Raw genomic sequence first — 22,400 nt, forward strand, 5'->3', positions numbered from 1 at the left:
TCTTCAAACACTGCAGCTCTGCATTGTACTAACGTCATCTGCAATTGTCAGATACAAAATGAATCAAAACATCAGAATGCTTCTGAAGCCTCATGCAGTTAATTGTGAATCGTTTGGAGTGGATTCGTGCTTCTTCCTTTATGGACAGTCTCATTTTATGGCGTGGGAGGAGCAGACCTTGCCGTGCAAATTCCAGATGACTAACTTACACCTACTGTACTTTTCACTTTACATGATTAGATCTTCTACTGTGAACGGGTAACATCAGAGTGGGAGTTCAAACAGTACAAACAACTTATGAAGGGAAAAGCTGTGTGTTTGTAATAAACAAATCCATCAAAACATTTGAACTTAAATCCTAAAATAACGAGTCCTCAATCCATACTATTGCCTTCTCCACTGAAAAAGTCATCTGAATCAGGAGAGGAATATGCACAGATCAAGCACCATTTACAAAGCAACACAGTCCAAAAAAAGTTCTATACAAACATGTTGGTGGATTTTAATGTGAGGACAATCGGATGGGAGTTTGTTACTGGAGGACTCTTATTTTGACCAGAAGCAATGGTTTAAAGTTAAAGCACCGTAAAGGGAATCTCCACCCAAAAATGAAAATTTTGTCATTAATCACTAACCCCCTGTTCCAAACTGTTAAAACTTCGTTCATCTTCGGACACGATTTAAGATATTTTGGATGAAAACCAGGACTTAAAACTGTCCCATAGACTGCCTAGTAAATAACAGTGTCAAGGTCCAGAAAAGGATGAAAGACATCATCAAAATAGTCCATCTGTTATCAGTGGTTCAACAGTCTCCTCTGTGTCTCTCCATATCACCATATGCAGAGTACGAAAATCCAGAATATCTTAAATTGTGCTCTGAAGATGAACAAAGCTTTTACGGGTTTGGAAAGACATGAAGGTAAGTGATTAATGACAAAATTTTCATTTTGGGGATTATTTTGTTGTTTTTATCAGCTGTTTGAACTTTTGTTCTGGCACCATCCATTCACTTCTGATGGTGAGTATATTTTAACAAATTTTTCATTTTTTAGGAAAATTCTAAAAAAAAAAAAAAATTACCTTGCTCTATAAGATCAATTGCACATCTTGGTCACACAGAAATGCACAGACATCAAATTAACAAAAGAATTCAACATGATAAAATAATATTTATTAAAAGAAGGTTTTAAGGGAACACAAAAAGTGGTTATTTATTGGCTCAAATCTACATTAATAAACATTTCATGTTCTTTTTAAACTCTTAAGAACAACTACCATTCAAGTTAAAGAAAACGGTTGCACTTGCGTTTAATACCACATTAAACTAAAGTGTATTAACTTAATGTATTCATTAAAAAAGTTATAACAAAAATATTTGCAAAGAAACCTCACAAAACTAGAACTAGTATTGCTTATGTAATTCAGCAGAGGGAGCGCACAGACATTACAATTCATAAAAAGCAAGCAAGATGCATCACAACTTTGCATATTTACTTTCCTTTCTTCTTTTTTTTAATCATCAACCAAGAGAAAAATGTCTCGGAGAAACCCTTACAAACAAAAGCTGACACTGAACATAAATAAAAGAGCATTGTTTTGGCTTAAAAAAGTTCATCCAGTGTCCCATTTCAGGTTTATAATGTAAAATAGTAAAATAATATGTGCCCCCCTCAAAAAAAATAAAATATACCAAAGTAATAATTTGGGCTGCTTCGATCATGATCGGCTGATCGTTAATACGCATCTTGTCAGTAAAGCCGGTTCTCTAATCAGCGGTAAGTTCCCTCAGGTGCGTGATTTCACATAGAGCTACTGTTACTACACAGAGCCGTTGTTAACTGACTAGTTGCGCAAATAAACACTGAAAATGAACGTGGATTTGCGCAGCTTCTCAGTGAACAATGGCTCTATGTGAAATCACGCACCTGATGGAATTTACCGCTGATTAAAGAACCGGCTTTACTGACGAGATGCGCATAATGATCGGCCGATCATGATCGGAGCAGCCCTAGTAATCATTTGGTCTCTGTTTGTTCTGCCATGCGTGTTCTTTAAAGCCAGTCAACCAGTGGCAAAGAGGCTGCACCCATGTACAAGAGTTTGTGTGTATGCGTTTCGTTTATTCTTCAATCCTCTTTATTTGTGATCGTTGTTTAGAAAAAGAGGCAGCGTGAATACTGGTTGTGTCTGCGAGCAGGCAACAGGAACCGTTCGTCTACAGTCACTTGTTTCACAGGGACACATGGGGGAGGAACACCAGGAAATCCCCACAAACAACAGTCCAGTTGCCATGTCAACAAATGTACAATAGAAACGGTTTCTAGGTGGCACGCTCCTGCCCCTCCTCTTCCTGTTTGGTTCTTCTCAAATTGCTTTTCATTTTGACAAACTCTGGGGTGTTTTCTTGCTCCTCTTCATTCTTTTGTTGCTCCAATTCCAGCTAAACAAGAAGACAATTTTAGTCGATCATTTCTGGATATGCCTATAATACCATGTCTATGTATTCGTATGCGATTAAACATACCTGTTCGAGGTTCTCTCGTCTCTTCATGAGCTCGATCTCAAGGTCTGACCTCTTCTTGTGCGCCTCCTGCTCCTCTTTCTGAGTCTTCAGCACCTGGTCTCTCTTCCTCTTTTCCATCACCTTCTGGAGTTCTGGTTTATTCTGTGGCGCAAGACCCCTGTAATAAGAAAAAAATGAGACTATGAGAAACTTGACATGAAGTATCCAGAATTTTACAGTTGGTGAAAAACTGTCTGGTTACTGGCCCTGCAAAACTCGACAGTATGATGTATTATGTCTGAATTCACAGTATTCCAAAAACAGTAGGCAAAAAGTGCCCATAGAGGCGCTCTATGTCTTCAGTGTAGGCTACAGGAGCACTGAGCAACATAGAGCGCCCTCTGGTGGCTGGAGACGTTAATGTTTTTCTCTTGGTTAATTTCTCTCGGTTCATGTCAAATTAATTTTGATAAATAAGCCGCACCTCACTATAAGTCGCAGGACCAGCCAAACTATGAAAAAAGTGCGACTTATAGTCCGAAAAATACGGTACTAGTTCTGGATAGATTCTGAAGTGCGTATTTGATGGACACTTTACTATCCCACGAGGCAATGGGAGGGTATTTATGAATGGCAGTGAAGCATCACATGACATGGTGGATATAGTATGCCCAAATTCTATTCATACTACCCACATTCATACAGAACATACTTTTTTAACAAAGTAAAGTTCAAAAGGTTGCAAAGTAAGTTCAAATTCAAAAGTAGAACCTAGTCGGACAGTACGCAATTTAATTTGACCTCCTTCAAAGCAAATCTATGGGACTTTTTTTAATTTCTAAAATCTAAGTCTGATCGCTTAGAAAAGTATCAACACACCTCTCATCAAATAGTTTCATAATTTGAGCACAAAAGCGGCACTTTGAAATTTAACATTTAGGATTTGCGGTTCGTTTAAAACCATAACAGCTTCCATTACGAACAGAGGTCTGATTTAATGGGAGCAAAAAATTAGATGACTCCTGAACAGTTTAAGGATAATAATCCATAGAGTTGCATAATATGACTGTGAACAAATCCTGACTGCCCCATATACTGTAATCCAGTATGGATGGATTCCTGGAAGGGTTTTGGGGATTGAAATTGGTTTATAATGACCAAAGACTGCTGTGCGTTTAGAGTGAATGGAGATTAACTCTTTCAATTAAAGTACTTTTCTGTGACATCTTTGATTCGGAATTCTCAATCCCATGTTTCTCTAAACTAACAAGCCAGAAACAGTTATTTATGTAACGCTTATATTTCATATGTAAAGAATTTCAGAGAAACACATATTTAGAATAGTCAACTGATTTTATAATTAATTCAATAATGATAAAAATCCATCCATCCATGCATCCATCTATCTATCCGTTACAACAACCAGTGTTAAAATGTCGGTAATTGAAATTAAGCTGACATAAAATAAAATATAAATGTTAGATCTTTAAAATGAACCAAAATAAATTAAGTAGTAAAACTGCCAAAACTAAAACAATGAAATAAAGAGTAATGCTATTTTTTTTGAATAATAAAAATGACAAAAGCACTAAACAAAACAAGAAATTAAAAATGAAAGTTAATTCTAAATATTAAGAAAATATTACATAAAATATACAAGTAATACTGAAACAATGACAACAACTTATTCCTGCTCTCTGCCTGGCACACCAGAGTCATGTCAACAGTTTTGTCCGTCCTTCCAAAACTTGTAAACTTGTCTAGACAATGAAGAGAAAAATGAGAGGAGCAGATGAAAACATCAGAGCTAAGAAAATGGGAGATTTAATGTTTTGGCTATTTGGACCACAGTTATATAGTATAGGGCTCCAAAAAATACTTAATTACGACAATCTGTGCCAGGTGAGTGTAAAACAAAATATAAAAATAACACACTTCTGTCGGTTCTCTATTTGTGTGTCATGTCACTAATTTCGTTTCTGAACAGTATTTTACTTTCTCCTTCCAACTATTGTCTCTTCTCAGAAGTAAGAACAACAGCAGCACATCAGGCGTTTATCACATGAGTGGAATATGTCTGTTGTGCAGGTAACTTTATGAGACCAATTACAGATCAGATACATTCCGCCAACATGATAGGAGGAAACAATGATTGGTTTATGATTCAGGGCATATTTCTGATTAATAATTAAATCCATTAGCAATCTGTTTTGCCAAGCTGAAGCTATTATATGATGCGTTTCATATCATCCCAAAAATAGAACTACAATAAAAGACATAAAACTTTGCCTTTGTCATTTTGTTATTTGACCATTCTCTATTTTTCTGGTCTAAACTAACATATTTAGAAATAAGTAAATGAAAAATAACCCCATAACCACAGTCAGGCTCTAACAATGTGTAAATGCAGCCTTTCCAAAGAAAATACTTCACCTGCATCTTGTGACTAGTGAGCTTTCTGGAAGTTATTGTTTTTATTCGAGTCAATATTAAGATAAGAATGTGCTTTTGTCCACAGGTGTGGTTTTATGGCTGTTTTCTCTTTGTCGTTCAGCTATAACAGGAACAGTGGTTGGGTCGGAGTAAACAAGTGATATTTCTCGAGTGAAGTGACTGTAGAATAACAAATGGACTTGCAAACACTGGTGTAAAGGGATTGTTTATAATGCTGCAATCATTTACTCACCATCATGTCATTTCCACCAGTGCCATTTTGTCCTTAAACCGAAAGTCAGTGCGGGTCCAGTGTTATTTTGAATAATCTTTGGAAGAAAGTCGATCATACAGGTTTGAAATGACATGAGGGTTTGAGTAAAAAAGTTTTTAAATTACATGAGGGTGAGTAAATGATTACAAAATGTTAATTTTTTTAAGTGAACTATCCCTTTAAGAAGGAAGATTTAGCTGTATCATGTAACTGTACCTGGGACAAAAAGATTAAAATACTTCTGTTCTGTGAATTTCTGAAGTACAAACATCTTCAAGAATGCCAGTGTTTGGCGCCACTGATTGTATAACAGGAACACACTGGTCTCTTGGTAACTGCTAGAAACAGTCACTTTATCATTATGTGTGGTCACTCATCAAAGACAGCAAGGCAAATGACAGAAAAAAGAAAAGGAAAGAGATGAATAGCGACAGAAATTAACAAAGCAAAGAAGAGTTTGGCCTCGTTTAAATAAAAGCCCACTCCAGCCCCCCATCTCAATACATTATCTAATATATGATGCAACAGACTATATATAGCCTGACCTCTATCTCTCCATCACTCAGTGTTCTTCACCTTCTGCACTGGCTGTAGATGTGATTTCATAACATTCTGAGTGTACAGAAACACTTCGAGTGTTGATGTACAGCAGGGTTGGAGGCAGACAGAAGGTGGGTGCCAGAGAAAGAGAACAGAGAAAGGGTGCATGGGAAGAAAGTCTAAAAGGATGCTGTAATCCTTCTTATGTAACATCAGCATCCCACATCTGGAACAAATCCCATTTAGATTTCCAAAACAAGAACATGCACACACACTCAATTCCCCACTCTCTATCAAGTAAGACTCACTAACATCTTAAGGAAAAATACAAAAAGTGTTAATACTTAATTCCCAGGCCTGTGAAGTGATTAGGTTCCATGACTGCCCCAAAATTAGCTAAAAAAGTAAATTTAATCTCCAGTCACTGGGCATGAAAAATACTGATTATATCATTAAGTTAGCTATTATGAAATATTTTACATAAATTAACATACTGGTGAAAAAAAAAAACGTATAGCCTGAATGCATTTTAAGTCGGTTTGGATAAAAGCATCTGCTAAATGCATACAAGTAAATTAAAATGTTGATTTTTGTTTTTTTTTACAAAGATTTCAAACATAAAAATATATTTATATACACACACACACACACTTAAATAAATATTTTAAATATATTTGCTCACACATAATATTATATATATAATATTATATATATATATATATATATATATATATATATATATATATATATATATAACAACATACTAATTATAATAATATAGTCAAGGCCATTTTCTCTTTCACCAAATCCATTTGTAAATGAAACCAGGTAGGATGTTTATCAAGAGTAATGTCATTTGCATTCTCTGTATTGTGTATTTTAAACCATACTAGCTCAACAAGTGCAAAATATCACCCAAAAGCCACACAGTCATTTTCACAAATCTATATCAAGACAAAGTAACAAAGACTCCAATCTTTTCTGCGCTGCCTGGAACCTGCTAAACACATTCAGTACACCTAAGTGGGAATTACTGGAATAAATCCCCAACAGAGGATCCTGATATCAGTGGGAATTCTAAAAACTCTTCCCTTCATGTGGGAGGTGAGAATCAGAGAACAGGAGTTTATGTAATCATGCTGGTAGAATGCGTGTGTTAGAAGTTTCTTGCAACATGAATAACTTTGATGTGAATAAGAACGGATAAGTCACAGCACAAGCTGCAAGTACCTCAAGGGATTTTCCAAATGAAAAAGAAAAAACTGCTTTATGTAACAGGGAGCGTGTGTATACTTTTGCTGTTGCAATTCATCACCAATGAGAATGAGAGAGACAGAGGTAAAAAGAATGAGTGGACTAAAACGAGTGAATCAAAAAATTTTTCCTGGTTCACGTCTGCCTAGATACAGCACACAAACACAGATCAGACTAAATTAGACTGTCCAAAAAGTCCTCTAGGTAGAATCAGATTTCAGAATGACTATTTTTTTTTAAAGAACTCATCTGTGAAATATTCAACAGTGGACTTGCAGAAACGGATCTTTATATGATGCATAAGTTATGCAGGCATTTTTTAATCACATAATACTTTATTCTGATTGGTCAAATGTGGTCAAATATTTTAATATATTGACCGCATTTCCTATATAGCTATGATAGTTTCATGTCATGTGGGATAAATGTATAGTCAATTATAATAATAATAATAAAAAGGAAGGGGGGGAAAAGGGTCCAGATCACTTTGACAGGGATTATTTCTATAAAGACCGCCAAAATCTTACTTATGTTTATATGAAAAAGGATGGCATTGATGGCTGTTTCAGATTTATAGTCCAACAGTAAATAAAAATTAAAAAAAAGTTTATAAATGGTACGTCCACACAGAATAAAATGAATTCAGAGAAAGAAGACGGATCTAATGTAGGCTGTGTGTGCATCACCTCTTCTGGTTCATGATGAGCTCTCTGTGTAAGTCCTGGTGATCTCTGGAGGACTTCACTGGGTTGAGGAGTTTCTTGGGCTTTACGAGTTCATCGCCATCTCCGTCCATATAGTCTGGCTCTGCCATAATGCTCCGTGCACGGGACAGTCCCTCTGGTATGTCTGTCTGGTCCAGACCTGAGAGAAAGACATAAACACACCTATTTTAACATCAACATAAATAAAAGTTCTGCATTTAGCAATTAAATTATTATTAAAATGTATACATTTATAAAAACCACGTGAATAAATAAAGCTCTCTCTCAGTGGTTTATCTTATAGTTTTTTCTAATATCATTAAACAGATAATGAATGACGAGCCCATGTGACTGCTATCTCACATGATTATTTGTTTACAGCCGGATCCTAGACATTAGTTTTATAGTAACAAACAAGCATGTATCATTCAGCACACAGCTCCATATCAGCTGAAAGGCTGATCAACTATATCTGAATAAACAAGATCTCGTCAACTGATAACAGTGTCCATGTGACACACATCCTAACAATGTGAAATAACAAGGAAAAACCATCATACATTAAGTACATTTCAGTAAAAAAAAAGGTATTTTATTAATAATAAAAATGCAGATGAATAATACAAATATGTTAATAGCTAAAGAGATAAATACAAAATTATACTTTTTAACCACATCAATTGAAAGACGACACACAATATTTATATTTTAAAAATGTCTTTTTCTGGACTATTTAAATGAATTTAAACAAATCTAAAAGGTTTTCAATCACTGCATCTAAAATACACACTTCCCTTATACATGAATATACATTTAACCTAAAACTACACTGCTTTGCCTAAAAGTGCATTTCCATGTTATTTGTCATCATCTACTTGCATGCATTCCAAACCCAAATCTCACCTGGAAAGACTGGAAACACAGGGTATCTGAACAAAGTAGTCATCTCTGCGTTTGATTGTAACTAAAAATCTCAAGATATAAAGCACAACTTCCCACAGCTAGATGAAACTGCAGCTCTGTATCTGTGACAGGGCGCTGTGCTCTATAAAACGCTCTTCTGGCTCCGCCTGATAGTTTATTACCTAACAGCCCACCCACCCCTGCCAGAATGGCTCCTCAAACAGCCCGCCTGCTTAATCTTTCATCACCGGAGACGGAAACATCAAAGAGTATGGCCACGTACACGTGCACGTACAAAAAAAGACGAACACTCCTTACTAAAGAATTCACACAGGTCTGTTTATATGTATAAGATCAACTCTGAGATTAGAGCTATTAAAAGAAGGGAAATATTGAACGTGACGGGGGCTACAGGAATGTATCCAATATTTCAGAGCAATCATAAATTTGTGTGTTATTTTCTAACACGTTAATGTGCGTAGCATTTTCACGATCTTCTTATAACCTTCAAAACTGATTTAGAATTGACTGATTTAAAGTACAAAATGCAGTTTTTTAGGCCACAAAGCCATTATTCTGAAAGATGAAATGCTGCATGTATATTAACCCACAAAAGAATAACAATATTGTAATTTTTTACACAACGAATGAGGATTTGTGCCAAATGAGTAACAGTTTGTAAGCTGCAGTTCATCTGCTGATCACTAGACGTCATCCTCGCCTACAACTATTGATACACAACAACCAAGTTGTTCTTGTCATGACATAATTTAATTTTGAAGAGCAATATGAGAGGACATTTAAAATACTATCCTAATTCCTCAAGGGTAAATTGTGTGGCACTCCTTCATAGACAAAATCCACACTCATCATTGACCATTTGTTTGTAGACAGCACTATTTAAATACACATAATAGAGCTGCTGCACACATTTTATTGCAATAACTTTTGCGTGTCCCGTTCTGAAATGTTGACATATGATATGTCAGGGTATGGCAGTTTTATTTACAACCAGTAATTTCTTCATGCATTCAGGCAAGAACACCTTAGTGAAAGCAGATGATGGTGTTATTATCAAAATGCGGTGCGTCCAAGGCCACTTTATAATGTTTTTATCTGCACTCACACTTTCCTTACAGATTCAGCCGAAGAGTAGTTCCTGTTGACAGCGCAATGTTGAAACGTTAAAGTTTCACAAAGTCTGAAAAACAAGAAGTCTCATTTCACAAGTCAAGATGGTACATTGATCTTATCTAAAGGGACAGTTCACCCAAGAAGTATTCACTTGGTCTTTCTGGACACTCTGGGCACTTAGGCTATCATTCTCCAAAATGACAAAAAACATAACTGAACTATTTTAAAAGTAGTCCATGTATTTCAAATGTCAGCTTAATATGAGGAATAAACCAAAAGCGGTTGTTGATAAGCTTATCTTATCACTTTAGTTCGGTTTCTTTCTCACAGACCTATCATATGGCTTGAAAATAGCCCACAAGTCATATTTTTTATGACACTTTCACAGTGCTTTTCGAAACCATTATTAACTGGAATGGCAAACATGTTTCAAAATAATGTTTTACTTTTGTGTTCTGCAGAAAAAAAGTCAAGCAGAAAAACAACATACAGTTGGAACAACATACAGTTTTTTTTCTCAATAATGCTCAAACAACCATTATTGAGAAAACATGTGGCCTTCATGTCGCAGTATCAACAGCACTTCCAACATGGATTGTGCACTGCTTATACGTCTCTGCACAGGGAGCCCTGCAGGACAAACTGTTTAATAAAAAAACCCCACATCCAGCTTTTAATTACAGAGCTGCACTCTTCAACCCTGTGGTCTCTATGGTGACCACCACAACACTAACAACATGGGTGTGTCCATGGATGAGCATTTCAATATACTTTCACACTGATTGTGTATTGATAATGATGCATCAGAGCATATATTTTCATGCATGTCTGTGCTTCTGCATTTAAGTTTAAAGGAATGCTTGTAAACCATCTATTCACTCATTAAGCAGGACTGGAGCATCTGTTTGCCATTCTCAGTCTTGTACCTTGTTCCAGCACGTGCACATAGAGGGGACATCATTCATTTAACATCCCAATGCATACGGCCGATCATGCATATCAGCCAGGTTTGCATTAATGATTAAAAGTTGTAGTGCTTTTGTTCATGCTCCACTTAAGATTAAAGTCAAATCAAGAAGTAGATGCACTCAAAACAAATTATTTTAGTTGTTTGCTCAGTTTGCTGGAATAAAATAAGCTAAAACAACGTAAATCTTTAGTTTTTTTTATACAGTTGTCATTTGCACTCAGTTTTATTATATTCAATGAAATTACATTTGTAAAATGTTAAGTTAAACCATTGAAGTTAAGTTGGGCCGACATGAATCATTTGCGTTGCATTGACTGAAACTGGGCAGTGGATTTCTAGTTGCCAGCATGCTTTGCATAGGGACAGACTAGAAGAATAAATGTTGAAATTAAGTGCTGTTTAATGTGTTTTTGATAAAGGGAAAGACATATTAAAGTTTGTTTATTTTTGAGGTCACCTTTATGGTGAAGTATAGTTCCTGTGGTTAGGGTGTAAGCTACATGAGCTGCAACTGTGTCATTGTCATGTGAACATTTTTAACTTGATCATTACTTGCATGCTACAAACATTTTACTTAGCATGCGAACAAGTGTTGTGTTGGCTGTTACATTCTTCTAGCAATAAATAAAACTGAATCAGTTTGAGGGCCAGCATGTGATTTATAGAGTCCATATTAGTATTTCTACTCTTCACAATCAAACGATCATAGAACATTTATGTGTGTATGACAGATATTGACCACCTAAGCACAAGCTCTACTCTTCACCACAATGGTAACAAAAAAACAACAACATAATTTTATGTTGTTTTAAAATGTTCAAAATAACTAAACATTAAACACCTAAACTAACAGGCCTTTCCATTTTCATAAAAGTGCAGAAAACTGGTTGGAATCAACAAGAGTGAACTATGTTCAGGGAACATTCACAGAATGTGTCAAATAAAATTGGTGTGATCGCATTAAATCAGCATGAATTTTACTCATCAGTACATTTAACTTAATTTAAGTTCAAATAAATCAGTTTAAATGCATGGAAATGTGCGTCATAATTTTATTAAGTTAGACCAACAAGCTATTTTTTTGTGTGGTTAGATCAAATTAAATCACTCTTTAAAATGAGGTAATATGTGTTACTATGGTATGGTTCCGCATGAAAAATCAAATTTTCCTTGATATTTTGAAAGTACATTGCAACATCAAAACATGCTGTAAGTGTCAAAGCTCAAAACTTCCTTTGCAATACAAAAAGAGCATTTATTGGTACTAAGATGCAAAAACAACTCATTCTATACTTTGTATTTAAAGACATGCACACATCACCACCACATGCAATTGATTCCTATTCAGTAATCAGAAACTTGGCCTATATTATTTCCAAACACTAAAAGAACTAACGATAAAATGGGAGAGTGTGTTAAACCTTGTGCACTGCATTATCATAATGTATTTTTCTAAATATTTTATTCAGCATGAATCGAAAGTGATAGTAAAATACATTTAATGCTATAAAAGATTTCCATTTCAAACAAATGCTGTTTTTTTTACTTTCTATTCATCAGGGAATCCTGAAAATATGTTTCTATAAAATTATTGGGAAAATAATTGGGAAACGGCATTTCCTGGTATTCTAGAAACGGTTAATTAGGATACTACAGGACTTAAGAAGAGTTCACTGGAAAGGTGGAACAAGCTTATCTCAAAGAGTTCATAATGACTTGGATGACTCTTATTAACCCTCTTCCACAGACACACGCAGATTAAATTTGCACAAACTCACTTGACTACACACTTCCACAATAAAAAGCTGGAGAACGGCAAAAAAGAAATACTCACGCCTCTTTCTGAGCACTAACCATTACTGTAAACGATCACACAGTGACATCATTATGACTTCAGAGTGTTTACATACTTAGATCATTGTTTGTGCAGAATTGCTAAGAGTCATGTTTTAAAAATGACATCCAAAAGGCTTGAGCCTTGTAAAATGTAAGCCCAACAGCATGATAGGGGATTTCACTATAAATTTCTACAATAAATAAAAAAATACAGCCCGATATGTATTTGGTTTTGTGATTTTATGGCCTACAACATAAAAGGATAGACCAGAGGGTGTGTGCACCTCAATCAATCACCCTCAGCGTCCTTTTCCAGTCATTTCTCCAAGGCCTACACACACAGAGCTTGGATGAAGACAAGGGGTGGCAATAACAGGAATCAGACAAACTCAAATAATCCCTTGCTATTTTTGTGATAAAAAAAAAAAAAAAAAAAAGCTATTTGTGAGTCTCAAGCACTGGGACACACACACACAGAGATGGAGGAGGTGGAAAGGATGCCACTTCTTTGTTCCGCTCACATTAGGCAAAAAGACACGCAGGGAGGAACGGAGCAGCTGGCAGTCTATTGCACCATCTGACCTTTTTTGGGCACAGTTTACACACAACAGGAGGGTATATTTGACCCCTCCCCAATTCCAAAAGCCCTTTCACTGGTACTCTAGCACTGTCACTTTCACCTATTCTTCATAATGTATTCATTTCTAACCTAAGACTCTATACTCTAAATTCTTCACACGCTTTTCTAAACACAACTATACCCCATTTCTGGCATAAAGGCCTTTCTAGACCATCCCCCACTACACGTCCCACCCTGTCACCTATTACAGACCACAGAGGTATCAATTCGTATCAACAGTCCTCTAGATGATTCATTTCTCTCCCTCATTTTCTCATAAACCGCATCTTCCCTTGACAGGAATGACTCCGGCCACCACTAACAAGCTAGAAATCAGAGAAGGCTGTTTACATGACAACATTTTCAAGCCATAAATGGGAAACTTTTTATGCGTTTTGCCCATAAACTGTTTAAAAACATGGACCTAGTGTCCGTGATGTCACCGGTAGATTCCTGAAGAGTGTTTTTGAAACTCAATGTGGACGGACTCTCTTGAAACCAACACAGAAGTGACTAAAACGGCAATTCATCGACTGGCCACTGGAGGCTGGCTGTAAAAGGGAGTCAATCCCATAGACTCCCCATGTTAAAATGCCTAACTTTACAGCAGGCAAAAAATATTTTGGTTTTTATAGCTAATTTTGCCCTTCGTGACAACTGTGAGGGGTGATTTTGTTTTTATAACTGATCTGTTTAAATTATGTTAAAGGTGCTGTAGGGAACTTTTGTAAAAAAATATTTTTTACATATTTATTAAACCTGTCATTATGTCCTGAAAGTAGAATATGAGACAGATAATCTGTGAAAAAAATCAAGCTCCTCTGGCTCCTCCCAGTGGTCCTATTGCCATTTGCAGAAAGCCATCAGCTCCCGGTAAGAAACAACCAATCAGAGCTGCGGTCCGTAACTTTGTTTGTGTTCAAAATGTAGAAAAATGTATATAATAAGCGAGTACACCATGAATCCATTTTCCAAACCGTGTTTTTAGCTTGTCCTGAATCACTAGGGTGCACCTATAATAAGTGTTTATATTCGGACTATTTTAAATTGCTTCGGGGATACCGCGGCGGAGTAACCCAGTACCTTTGTGATTCTTCATAGACATAAACAGAGAGAAGTAGTTCCGGCTACGATGTTCTTCCGCAGGACGCAAGCAGTTCTGTTTATTAACCGCTAGAGCGTCAAAAGTTCCCTACCGCAGCTTTAAGCTTTAAAGTTCTGCATAATTAAGGGCTCAGCTACTTGAGTGACCGGTGGATTGCCGCTGCTGTCAGCACCATCGAGCTAGGTGGGCATGGTTTTAGCAGCCAGCTCCCGTCTTTTTTGCCCATTTTCAATTATCCAGAAGTGACGCTCACTGCCAAGATGGTGACAGCTGCCTCCGCCCACTTTTGCCTTCAAAATTTCATCTCAATCTTCTGAATCTCATCCATGTCCTTTTACTGGGCCAACGGAAAACATTGAAAATCATATTCCAACTGGTTTCCACAGCACAGAGGAAAGAAAGAAATAAACATTTATGGGCTCCTCTAAGGGTCAGGGGTTAGACACTTAATTTTATTAGCATTAAACTGCTTGCGTCATCCGCACTACAGGGTGGGCATTCATATAAAAAACAGAACATAACTGGACTCCATAGCAATAGGATTGAAGCCTAAACTGCTGCCTATTGTCAGTATAATTAAAACAAGTCACTTATACATAGCATAACCTCATCACACAGGAGTCAAACTACAAAATATCGTAATATCATGCTACAGCGCACATTCTATCAGCTGCAGTTCTGGCGCCTCCATCATATACTGTACAACACCACATGCATTCACAGCAGTGTTAACTCAGAAGTAGAGTTACTCTCTCATTATTTGCATTTGCTTTTAAATGTTTCATTTGCGCACTGGTCTGACCTGTGCATTCAAAGCCTGTTGAACAGTGCCTGATTATTGAACTAAGTTATCTTTTGCGCTAATACTGTCAAAATACACAAGGTTTACATGTAGACTCAGTTGGTTATGTTTAAAATGAAAGTAAACAGTTGAGAGAAAAACCTATACGTGCCTTTCACAATTGGCTGAGTTGGGTCACAACTTAGATGCTAGAGATAACACTATGTCGACACATCCTTGTTCAAACATCCATCAAACCACCACCTACTGCTAAACACACTCGTGTGTGCCATTTCTCTATTCTGTGGGGGCTTAGTGCTTACTGTAAAGGGGAAAAAAATTGACTTCCTGTTCCTCTCACTCACCAACCCCACAAGTCTTTTTTTTTATTTCACCTCAAACTTTTTCTGCTCTTACTGCTTCACGTCTTCTCTAGATTCTTTTTTAGCTGTGACCAAATGAGTAAGTGAGGGTAAAATTAATCTGCAACGAATTGAAGGTATAGTGTTGGTATTATCACTTGCAGACTGTGTTAGTTAGTTTAGTTCGCGTCATGTATGTGTATGTGTCTGTGTCTAGAGAGGCCTACAGAAGGGAATCTCGAAAGAAGAGATACTGCGTGAATAGAGATCATTCAGCGAATGCAACACCATGTCACATCACACCACTGGAATGTGATGAACCTGCAAAGGTTTTCCAATAGACACACAGTGAATATGACATTATCACTTTAAATAGATATGACATACAGGACTCTAAAAACCACAAAATAATAAAGTTTGCATGCATTTAAAAGTTTGCTTTCAGTCAGTTTAAATCAATAATTTTATCCAGGATGTATACACATTAATCAAACTACAAATGCATTGTGCACTTGCTCTAAAATACAAAGTTGAAACTCTATCATTCATTCTTTAAAGCTGGAATGAAATGATGAGCAATTGTGAGCATCTTTCCTTTCCTATGATGTATATCTGAGTGAATATTATTTATAACATGCGAAATAAAATATAAAAATAACAACTGCTAATATTTATTTCATGGTAACTAAATATTTGATTATACATTGTCATGTATATTTGGATAGTTGACTATGAAAAAACTGCTGTAGCATGACCATAACCGCAATGTAATCACTACATTCTTACATAGTTTACGTACATTTGTACGTAACTGGAGCAGAGACCAGAAGCTGTTTTTTCCAAAAACTCAAAAATTTAAATCTGTCAATTTACTCACCCTCATGTCATTCTGTGTGAATGTATGATTTCCTTTCTTGTATGGAACACAAAATAATGCATTTTGAAGAATCTTGGATGTAAAAAAAAAAATAAAAAAATAAAAAGTTTAAATCTTCTGTTCTGTTCTGCAGAGTAAAGCCATACACATTTGGATTGATTCGAAAATATGAACTATCCCTTTAAGCAGCGAAAGCTAAACCTAAACCAGCATCTCTACGCTCCGGTCACCATAACCACCCCCCCACCCCCCCGTCCATATGAGGACTAGATTAGGGGTGCAGCAACTGTCCAGAATGGGTCAGGTGTGTGTGAGTATGTATATGAGGGATCCAGCAACTGTGCGCTATAGAACAAAGTGAGCGGAAAAGAGGGGCCATTGATTCAGCTCAGCTGTGGCCAGCACCTGCCGGGTCAGGGCTTATGTTAAAGAGGCATGTGAGGTTCTAATGTATATTTTGGGACGTATGTGAATGCATGCATGAGGATTTGACATGAAGGATTACTAACTAATGATTCCAAGTAATGGACAATCACTGAGAACACAGAGATTGACACATTGATCTACGCTGCTCATGTGGGCAACATGACTTTGAATCTATCTTTCATCATTCCTACCCACCCCCCCCCCATCATTTGCTATCCTATTCCATTTTATTATGACTTAATGTGGCAAAAAGGCTTAAAAACCAAAATCCACAATTTCGCACATCCAAAATTCAACTAAATTCAGCTTTTACACTGAAAGCAACTTAAACACTTTAAAATGGAGTACATATATACAGGAAAGTCTATAAACTGCAAACACTCCACTCACAGGGATGATCCAACCAAAAGCCAACTGCTGCCTTCATGAAGAAGAGGATAAGCTATCAAAGAGACTGCTGACCAAGCACAGACAGATGCATTTAACACGAATGACAAAAAATACAGACATCTGCTTGGCATTTGTGTGTCTGCTTAAAAACAGACAGCAGGTTTTGTTACTGTTACTTGATAAGAGAAGTATCACTATTACTGTTGCTAATACAAGGGAAGTAGCACTATATTGCTCTCTCTAGGTTTAGAGATAAAAAAAACAAACATGTAACCCTAGCTATTAAACCTCTGCACCATTTGAGCCATGGACATAAATACCTCAAATCATGCAGCTTGTATTAAGAATGATCAGACCAACGCTCGTTGCATGACCACCTAGCAACCACCTAGAACACCATATTAAGTTGCAGCCACCTAACATCCTAGAAGTTGTTTAGAACATTCTAATAAAAACCTATCATCATCCTAACATCCTAAGAATTTATAACCACCTAGAACACCCAGCAACCACCTACAATATTGTTGCAACTAGAACAACTTAGAAAACCCTAACAACCACCTTTCAACCATTTAGAACATCCTAGGGTATCACTTAGAACATTCTAGCAATTTACAACCACCTATAACACCCTACTATCCAGGACATCTTATTGAACTTTAACCACCTAGAACACCCTAGTAAGCTCCAACCACCAACTAGCAACCACCTAGAAGACACTAGAACATCCTAGTGAATTGCAACAACCTTAGCAACCTCCTAAAACACCCTACCACTACCTAAAACATCACATCACACAGTACCAGCATTAGCTTGCAACACTTCTTCACAAAACAGAGAATATCTAGTTATATTTACAACAGCACATCACCCCTCAACCACTTTGGGCTTCTATTAGGACAATATGAAATGTTCCACAGGACAGAATGTTTAATTTGAGTCTGTGAAATCCTGATTTTGATCTAAGATTTGTATTGTGGTCATGAATCAGACTGTGCATCCATTAGTCCAGCCTTCACTGTGCCCTGTGAGATTGAGTCATGCTTGGGGACTGCGTGGGGCAAAAGAGAAGAGGTATCTGATTGATTGTCATGTTTCTTTGTTTGATTAAAATGGATGAGAATCAATGTCAGCAACAGAATGCCTAGCAGCTATTGGTCAGATCGGACTAAAGGATTTACAGACAGCTGTCCATGTCTAGATTACGCTACAGATCTATAATTCACACAAACATACACCTAAACTCATGGGCAAAAAACATGCAAATGCTACAGATTAGACACAGACTTTTATGACGCCATAAATTACACAAATTATAAATCACAAGAAGACAAAAAGAAAACAACATGCAATTTCCTACATCATAATTCAAATCTGAAATTAAAACCATTTTAATTCAATGATGCAACTATGATTCTGTTAAATGTTACGCGAAATGAATCCCATCCTAACCCAGATTTATTTGCCCACTGATGATTTCTCTTTCTCTTTCTCACTCAAAATGATATTCTATACGTGTTTCATTATAAACAAATAAGATATTCTATACATGTTCATTATAGACATTATAAACAAATCTCATTTCTCCATTCTCTTTTGCCTGTCACCTAACATTACGGCAAAGACGCTTGAGACATTAATAACGGTTTCAAAAACACAGTATGCACTTTACGCAAAGTATCTGTTGTACAATTTCCCATTGAAAACGATCAACCAAACATCAAATCTCAATGTTGACCCATTCTTCAAAACATCAACGCAAGCCATTTAACATAACAACTCAAAATCTAGCCCCTGGGTGTCAAGGTCACTGCAAAACTCCATGGAAATGAGAAACAAACAAAAAAAAAAGTCTATGATTTCGAAACGTACATCAATATTGCATCATGCTTTAATGAGAAGATATAGCTCAGAATCCTTTGTGTGATATATGTATACTGAAATGTTGTATTATCATAATTTATAATGTGTATATGAGATACAAGAAATGATGTGAGTTCGAAATGAGCAGACAAGGGGGTTCTCTATAACAGAACATAGCACACTGAGAGACACACACACACACACACACACGTGTGGACATATCAGTGCATCTCTGGTGTACAGAAGTGGCACTGTCCCACAAGAGAAAGAAGTTCCTCTCTAGAGCAACATGTTCATTGGGTTAATCAATATGCTGCATATAAATGCACGCCAGCATGCATTCGATATGCAGTGTAGACAAAAGTCAGTCATGCTGCTGACTCACAGTGTCCAGATGTCCACCACTGTCCTAACCGTCCACAAGGGACAAGCATCATCATGTACGGGAAGTCTGAAGTCAAGACTGTCTTTTTCTCTATCTCACTTTCTCTGTGTCACATTCATAGTTAGACAGAATGCAAACCACACACTGAGAATAATGGTGTGTCTGACAAAGAAACAGATGAAGAGATACACAAACAGAAACAGGAAGGCTTCACTAGCACTACTGGGGGACTGGTTCAAAGATCAAAAAGCAGATGTAAGGCTGTTTGACAAATTGCAAACACATGTGGTCAGAACCAACCCCTCCCTACCCCCAACATCCCCTCCAATACAGAAAACCCATTTCAAAATGACCATACTTAACATATACTGCAACATCTTTACTAATATACAGATCTTAGTCAGAGTCACTGTTAACCATGTGCTCAGACTGTGTTCATCTGAACATGATATTTACTGTAAAAATAAAATAAAATAACACTATTTCTAAGAAATATACAAATGTTATTCAGCTCCCCCGTAGTATGCATAGTAAATAAGAAGGTCTAACATATAAACAAGACAAGATAAACTCAAATCAAAATCTTGGACAGTAATTGAGAGCCACTGTTCTACAGAGAGGAAGACATGACAAGACATGACACATCCCATGTGCTTGGAATAGCTGACTGAACTACTCTATACTTTTATATTTTTAACTCAACCTTTATCTGATACACAATATATTTATACATGTATTTATACAAGTGTACTATTTAAAAAAATAACTGATTATTAAAAATAAGAATAATATTGTTATAGTTGCGAAATATAATTATTGTTGCGAACACAGTATTAGAAAAAATGCCTAATTTCATTATTTCAAACATTTTATTGATATTGTTCTGCTGCGTTCTGAAGCGCGTGATTTTTAGCGCTTTATTGTTCTATCGTACATTGTTTGATCTGCCGATACATTTACTATATAAACAATGAATTAATTCATTCATGAGTATGTGAATAAACATTGTTTCCAATAACGCGCGTCTCGTTTCCACTACGACAAATAACGCGTTTTGATGCAAAGTGTCCTGAAAACAGAAACCCATTAAAACACACACATACCTCAAATCAGTCCTGAGCGATACTTCTCTATGGCAAGTGACTTCAGATGAACCTCAGAAGAAGGAAATGCATCGGTTCATCTCTCCTGTTATGAAGGTGTCTGTTAAATCTGTTTATTTCACTGCTGGAAACAGTTCAGTAGTGGACAGGACCCTTAGAAATGTAAATTAATACTTGGAGTGGTGGCCGGGGAACAACATGACCCAACGCCTTTAGTCACATGCGATGCTCCGCCCATTTCCCCCTCATGATTATTCATCAGCAGGGGACACCCCGAAAACGGTCTGGGCGTGGCGCAGTACCGGTGGGCGGAGACTAATGGTGCAGCATACACAAAGCAAATGCGAATATATAATTAAAGGGGTAGTTTACACAAAATTGTAAATTATTTTAAGATTTACTCACTCTCGTGTTCTTTTATTTTCACAACGGGAGAAATGTTACGTTCCGTCCTGATTGGTCTCTTCCAGTCTCTGGTGATAAATGGTGACAGAAGAGCTTTAAAAACGGAGGTGATCTCATCCCAGAGGTTTGATACGTTTACTTCAATACGCCTGGTTCATAGTCTGAATCTTAAGTCACACTGTAGCATTGTGCAAGGAACAGACTACATCAAGTAGCTACTTCAAGTAAAAAAAAATGTAAATAAATCATTAAATCAACAAAGTGGATTACAGAATTCATATTTTTGTGACAACTAAATTATTTTCTAACATAATCTTCATTAATAATTCAAAAGATAATCAAGTCATACATTTACTTTGTTCACTAGTTTCTGCATGTGGATTAATTAAAATAATCGGTTTAGCAATGACAGCTGAGTCTGTACCCAAAAAGCCCCACTACCACCATCAGTCGACGGGATTTCTGCTTTTTTTTCACCCCGTTTAGTAGGATACAGCCCCGCCCTCGGTGGCCCCTCGCTGGTTCACATTCGTATGGAACGTGTGCTTTCTGTGTAAAACACAGGACTTCCGGTTACTGGGGCGCTATGACAGTTGTGTCACACAGAAAGTTTGATGCAGAAACAGTAGAATTTCCTGTATAGAACACACCAAAGAAATGGTAAAGAGACAAAGAGCAGAAACTCGATTTTACTAAACATATTTGCTGTAAAAGTAGATTAATAAATAAATAATAAGTGTACTTTTTTTTTTTTACAAATTAATTTATTTTAGCTGGAATTGTCCTTACCCTGATTTAATAATACTGTCTCTTGTGTACTATTTGCAGACATGTCTATGATGTACAGTCTGTACATTTAAGATGTAGTGTCTAAGTCACTCACAAATTAAATTGTGAGAGATCCTTTTCAGAACTACAGGGGAAGGATACTTCATAATAGTCATAACTACTACAGAGACTTGAATTCAGTCCCAACACACTTTCGGGGAACATATGTGGTCTACGTGGTTACAGGAAGTTGGGAGGGGTCCCTGCGTTTGGATGTGGAAATAAAGTCAAGCAATCCCAAAGCAAAGCCATTCTTTTGCAATCTCTGAGCCCTAAGAAAAGAGAGGGACTAGGAGGGGAAAAAAACTATTTTATGTGTTTATAAAAGAGGTAGTCCGATTTTTGTGTAGTTATTAATCTTGAAATGAAGTGGGATCAGATTTGAACAATAGTTTTTTTTTTTTTTTTTTTGTACAGCTGATAGAAAATTTTAATTTACAATCATATGCAACTTTTTTGTGGTATTATAAGCAATAAAAATATGACAAAATACAGGTCATACAGTTTTTTTTTGTCTTGAGCAGTTTTTGGTTTTATATTATAATACAATGTGTTGATTATCACTCCAGTCCATCTGCATTATTAATTTGATATTTTCTGTGTGGTTGATTTCCTATGACCCCTCTAACCACCTGTTTTCTGTTAAACAGGAAATTACAGTTTTCTAGAACCATGGTAATAACTCTGGTTTCCTCTTTCACAG

At 36.5% G+C, this 22,400-nt stretch overlaps 1 protein-coding gene across 3 annotated transcripts; it reads right to left on the reverse strand.

Annotated features, from left to right (window-relative positions):
* Positions 1 to 1,151: 1,151 nt before the first annotated feature.
* LOC127934548 (protein FAM107B-like) lies at positions 1,152 to 21,331 on the reverse strand. Of its 3 annotated transcripts, XM_052532006.1 has the most exons (5): positions 21,294 to 21,331; positions 20,870 to 20,937; positions 7,693 to 7,870; positions 2,527 to 2,683; positions 1,152 to 2,442 (listed from the first exon to the last, which is right to left on the reverse strand). In XM_052532006.1, exons 1-5 carry the CDS (start codon positions 21,314 to 21,316, stop codon positions 2,323 to 2,325), a joined length of 546 nt encoding a protein of 181 aa, XP_052387966.1. In that variant the 5' UTR covers positions 21,317 to 21,331; the 3' UTR covers positions 1,152 to 2,322. The 3 variants fall into 3 exon arrangements, with proteins under 3 accessions (XP_052387966.1, XP_052387968.1, XP_052387967.1); XM_052532008.1 differs by lacking the exons at positions 20,870 to 20,937; positions 21,294 to 21,331 and adding an exon at positions 20,465 to 20,726; XM_052532007.1 differs by lacking the exons at positions 20,870 to 20,937; positions 21,294 to 21,331 and adding an exon at positions 8,614 to 8,768.
* Between the last annotated feature and the right edge of the window lie 1,069 nt (positions 21,332 to 22,400).

This window comes from Carassius gibelio, chromosome A18 (assembly GCF_023724105.1).
Source record: "Carassius gibelio isolate Cgi1373 ecotype wild population from Czech Republic chromosome A18, carGib1.2-hapl.c, whole genome shotgun sequence".
In the NCBI taxonomy this organism is placed as follows: Eukaryota; Metazoa; Chordata; class Actinopteri; order Cypriniformes; family Cyprinidae; genus Carassius; species Carassius gibelio.

Bases quoted from the DNA above. Each gene is read 5' to 3' on its own strand.
- LOC127934548 (XM_052532006.1), bottom strand. From the start codon at position 21,316: ATGGTGGTAGTGGGGCTTTTTGG. The intron at 20,938-21,293 runs GTACAGACTCAG...ATTTATCACCAG, and splicing joins GTGGTAGTGGGGCTTTTTGG to AGACTGGAAGAGACCAATCA. The intron at 2,684-7,692 runs GTGATGCACACA...TTCTTATTACAG, and splicing joins CTCATCATGAACCAGAAGAG to GGGTCTTGCGCCACAGAATA.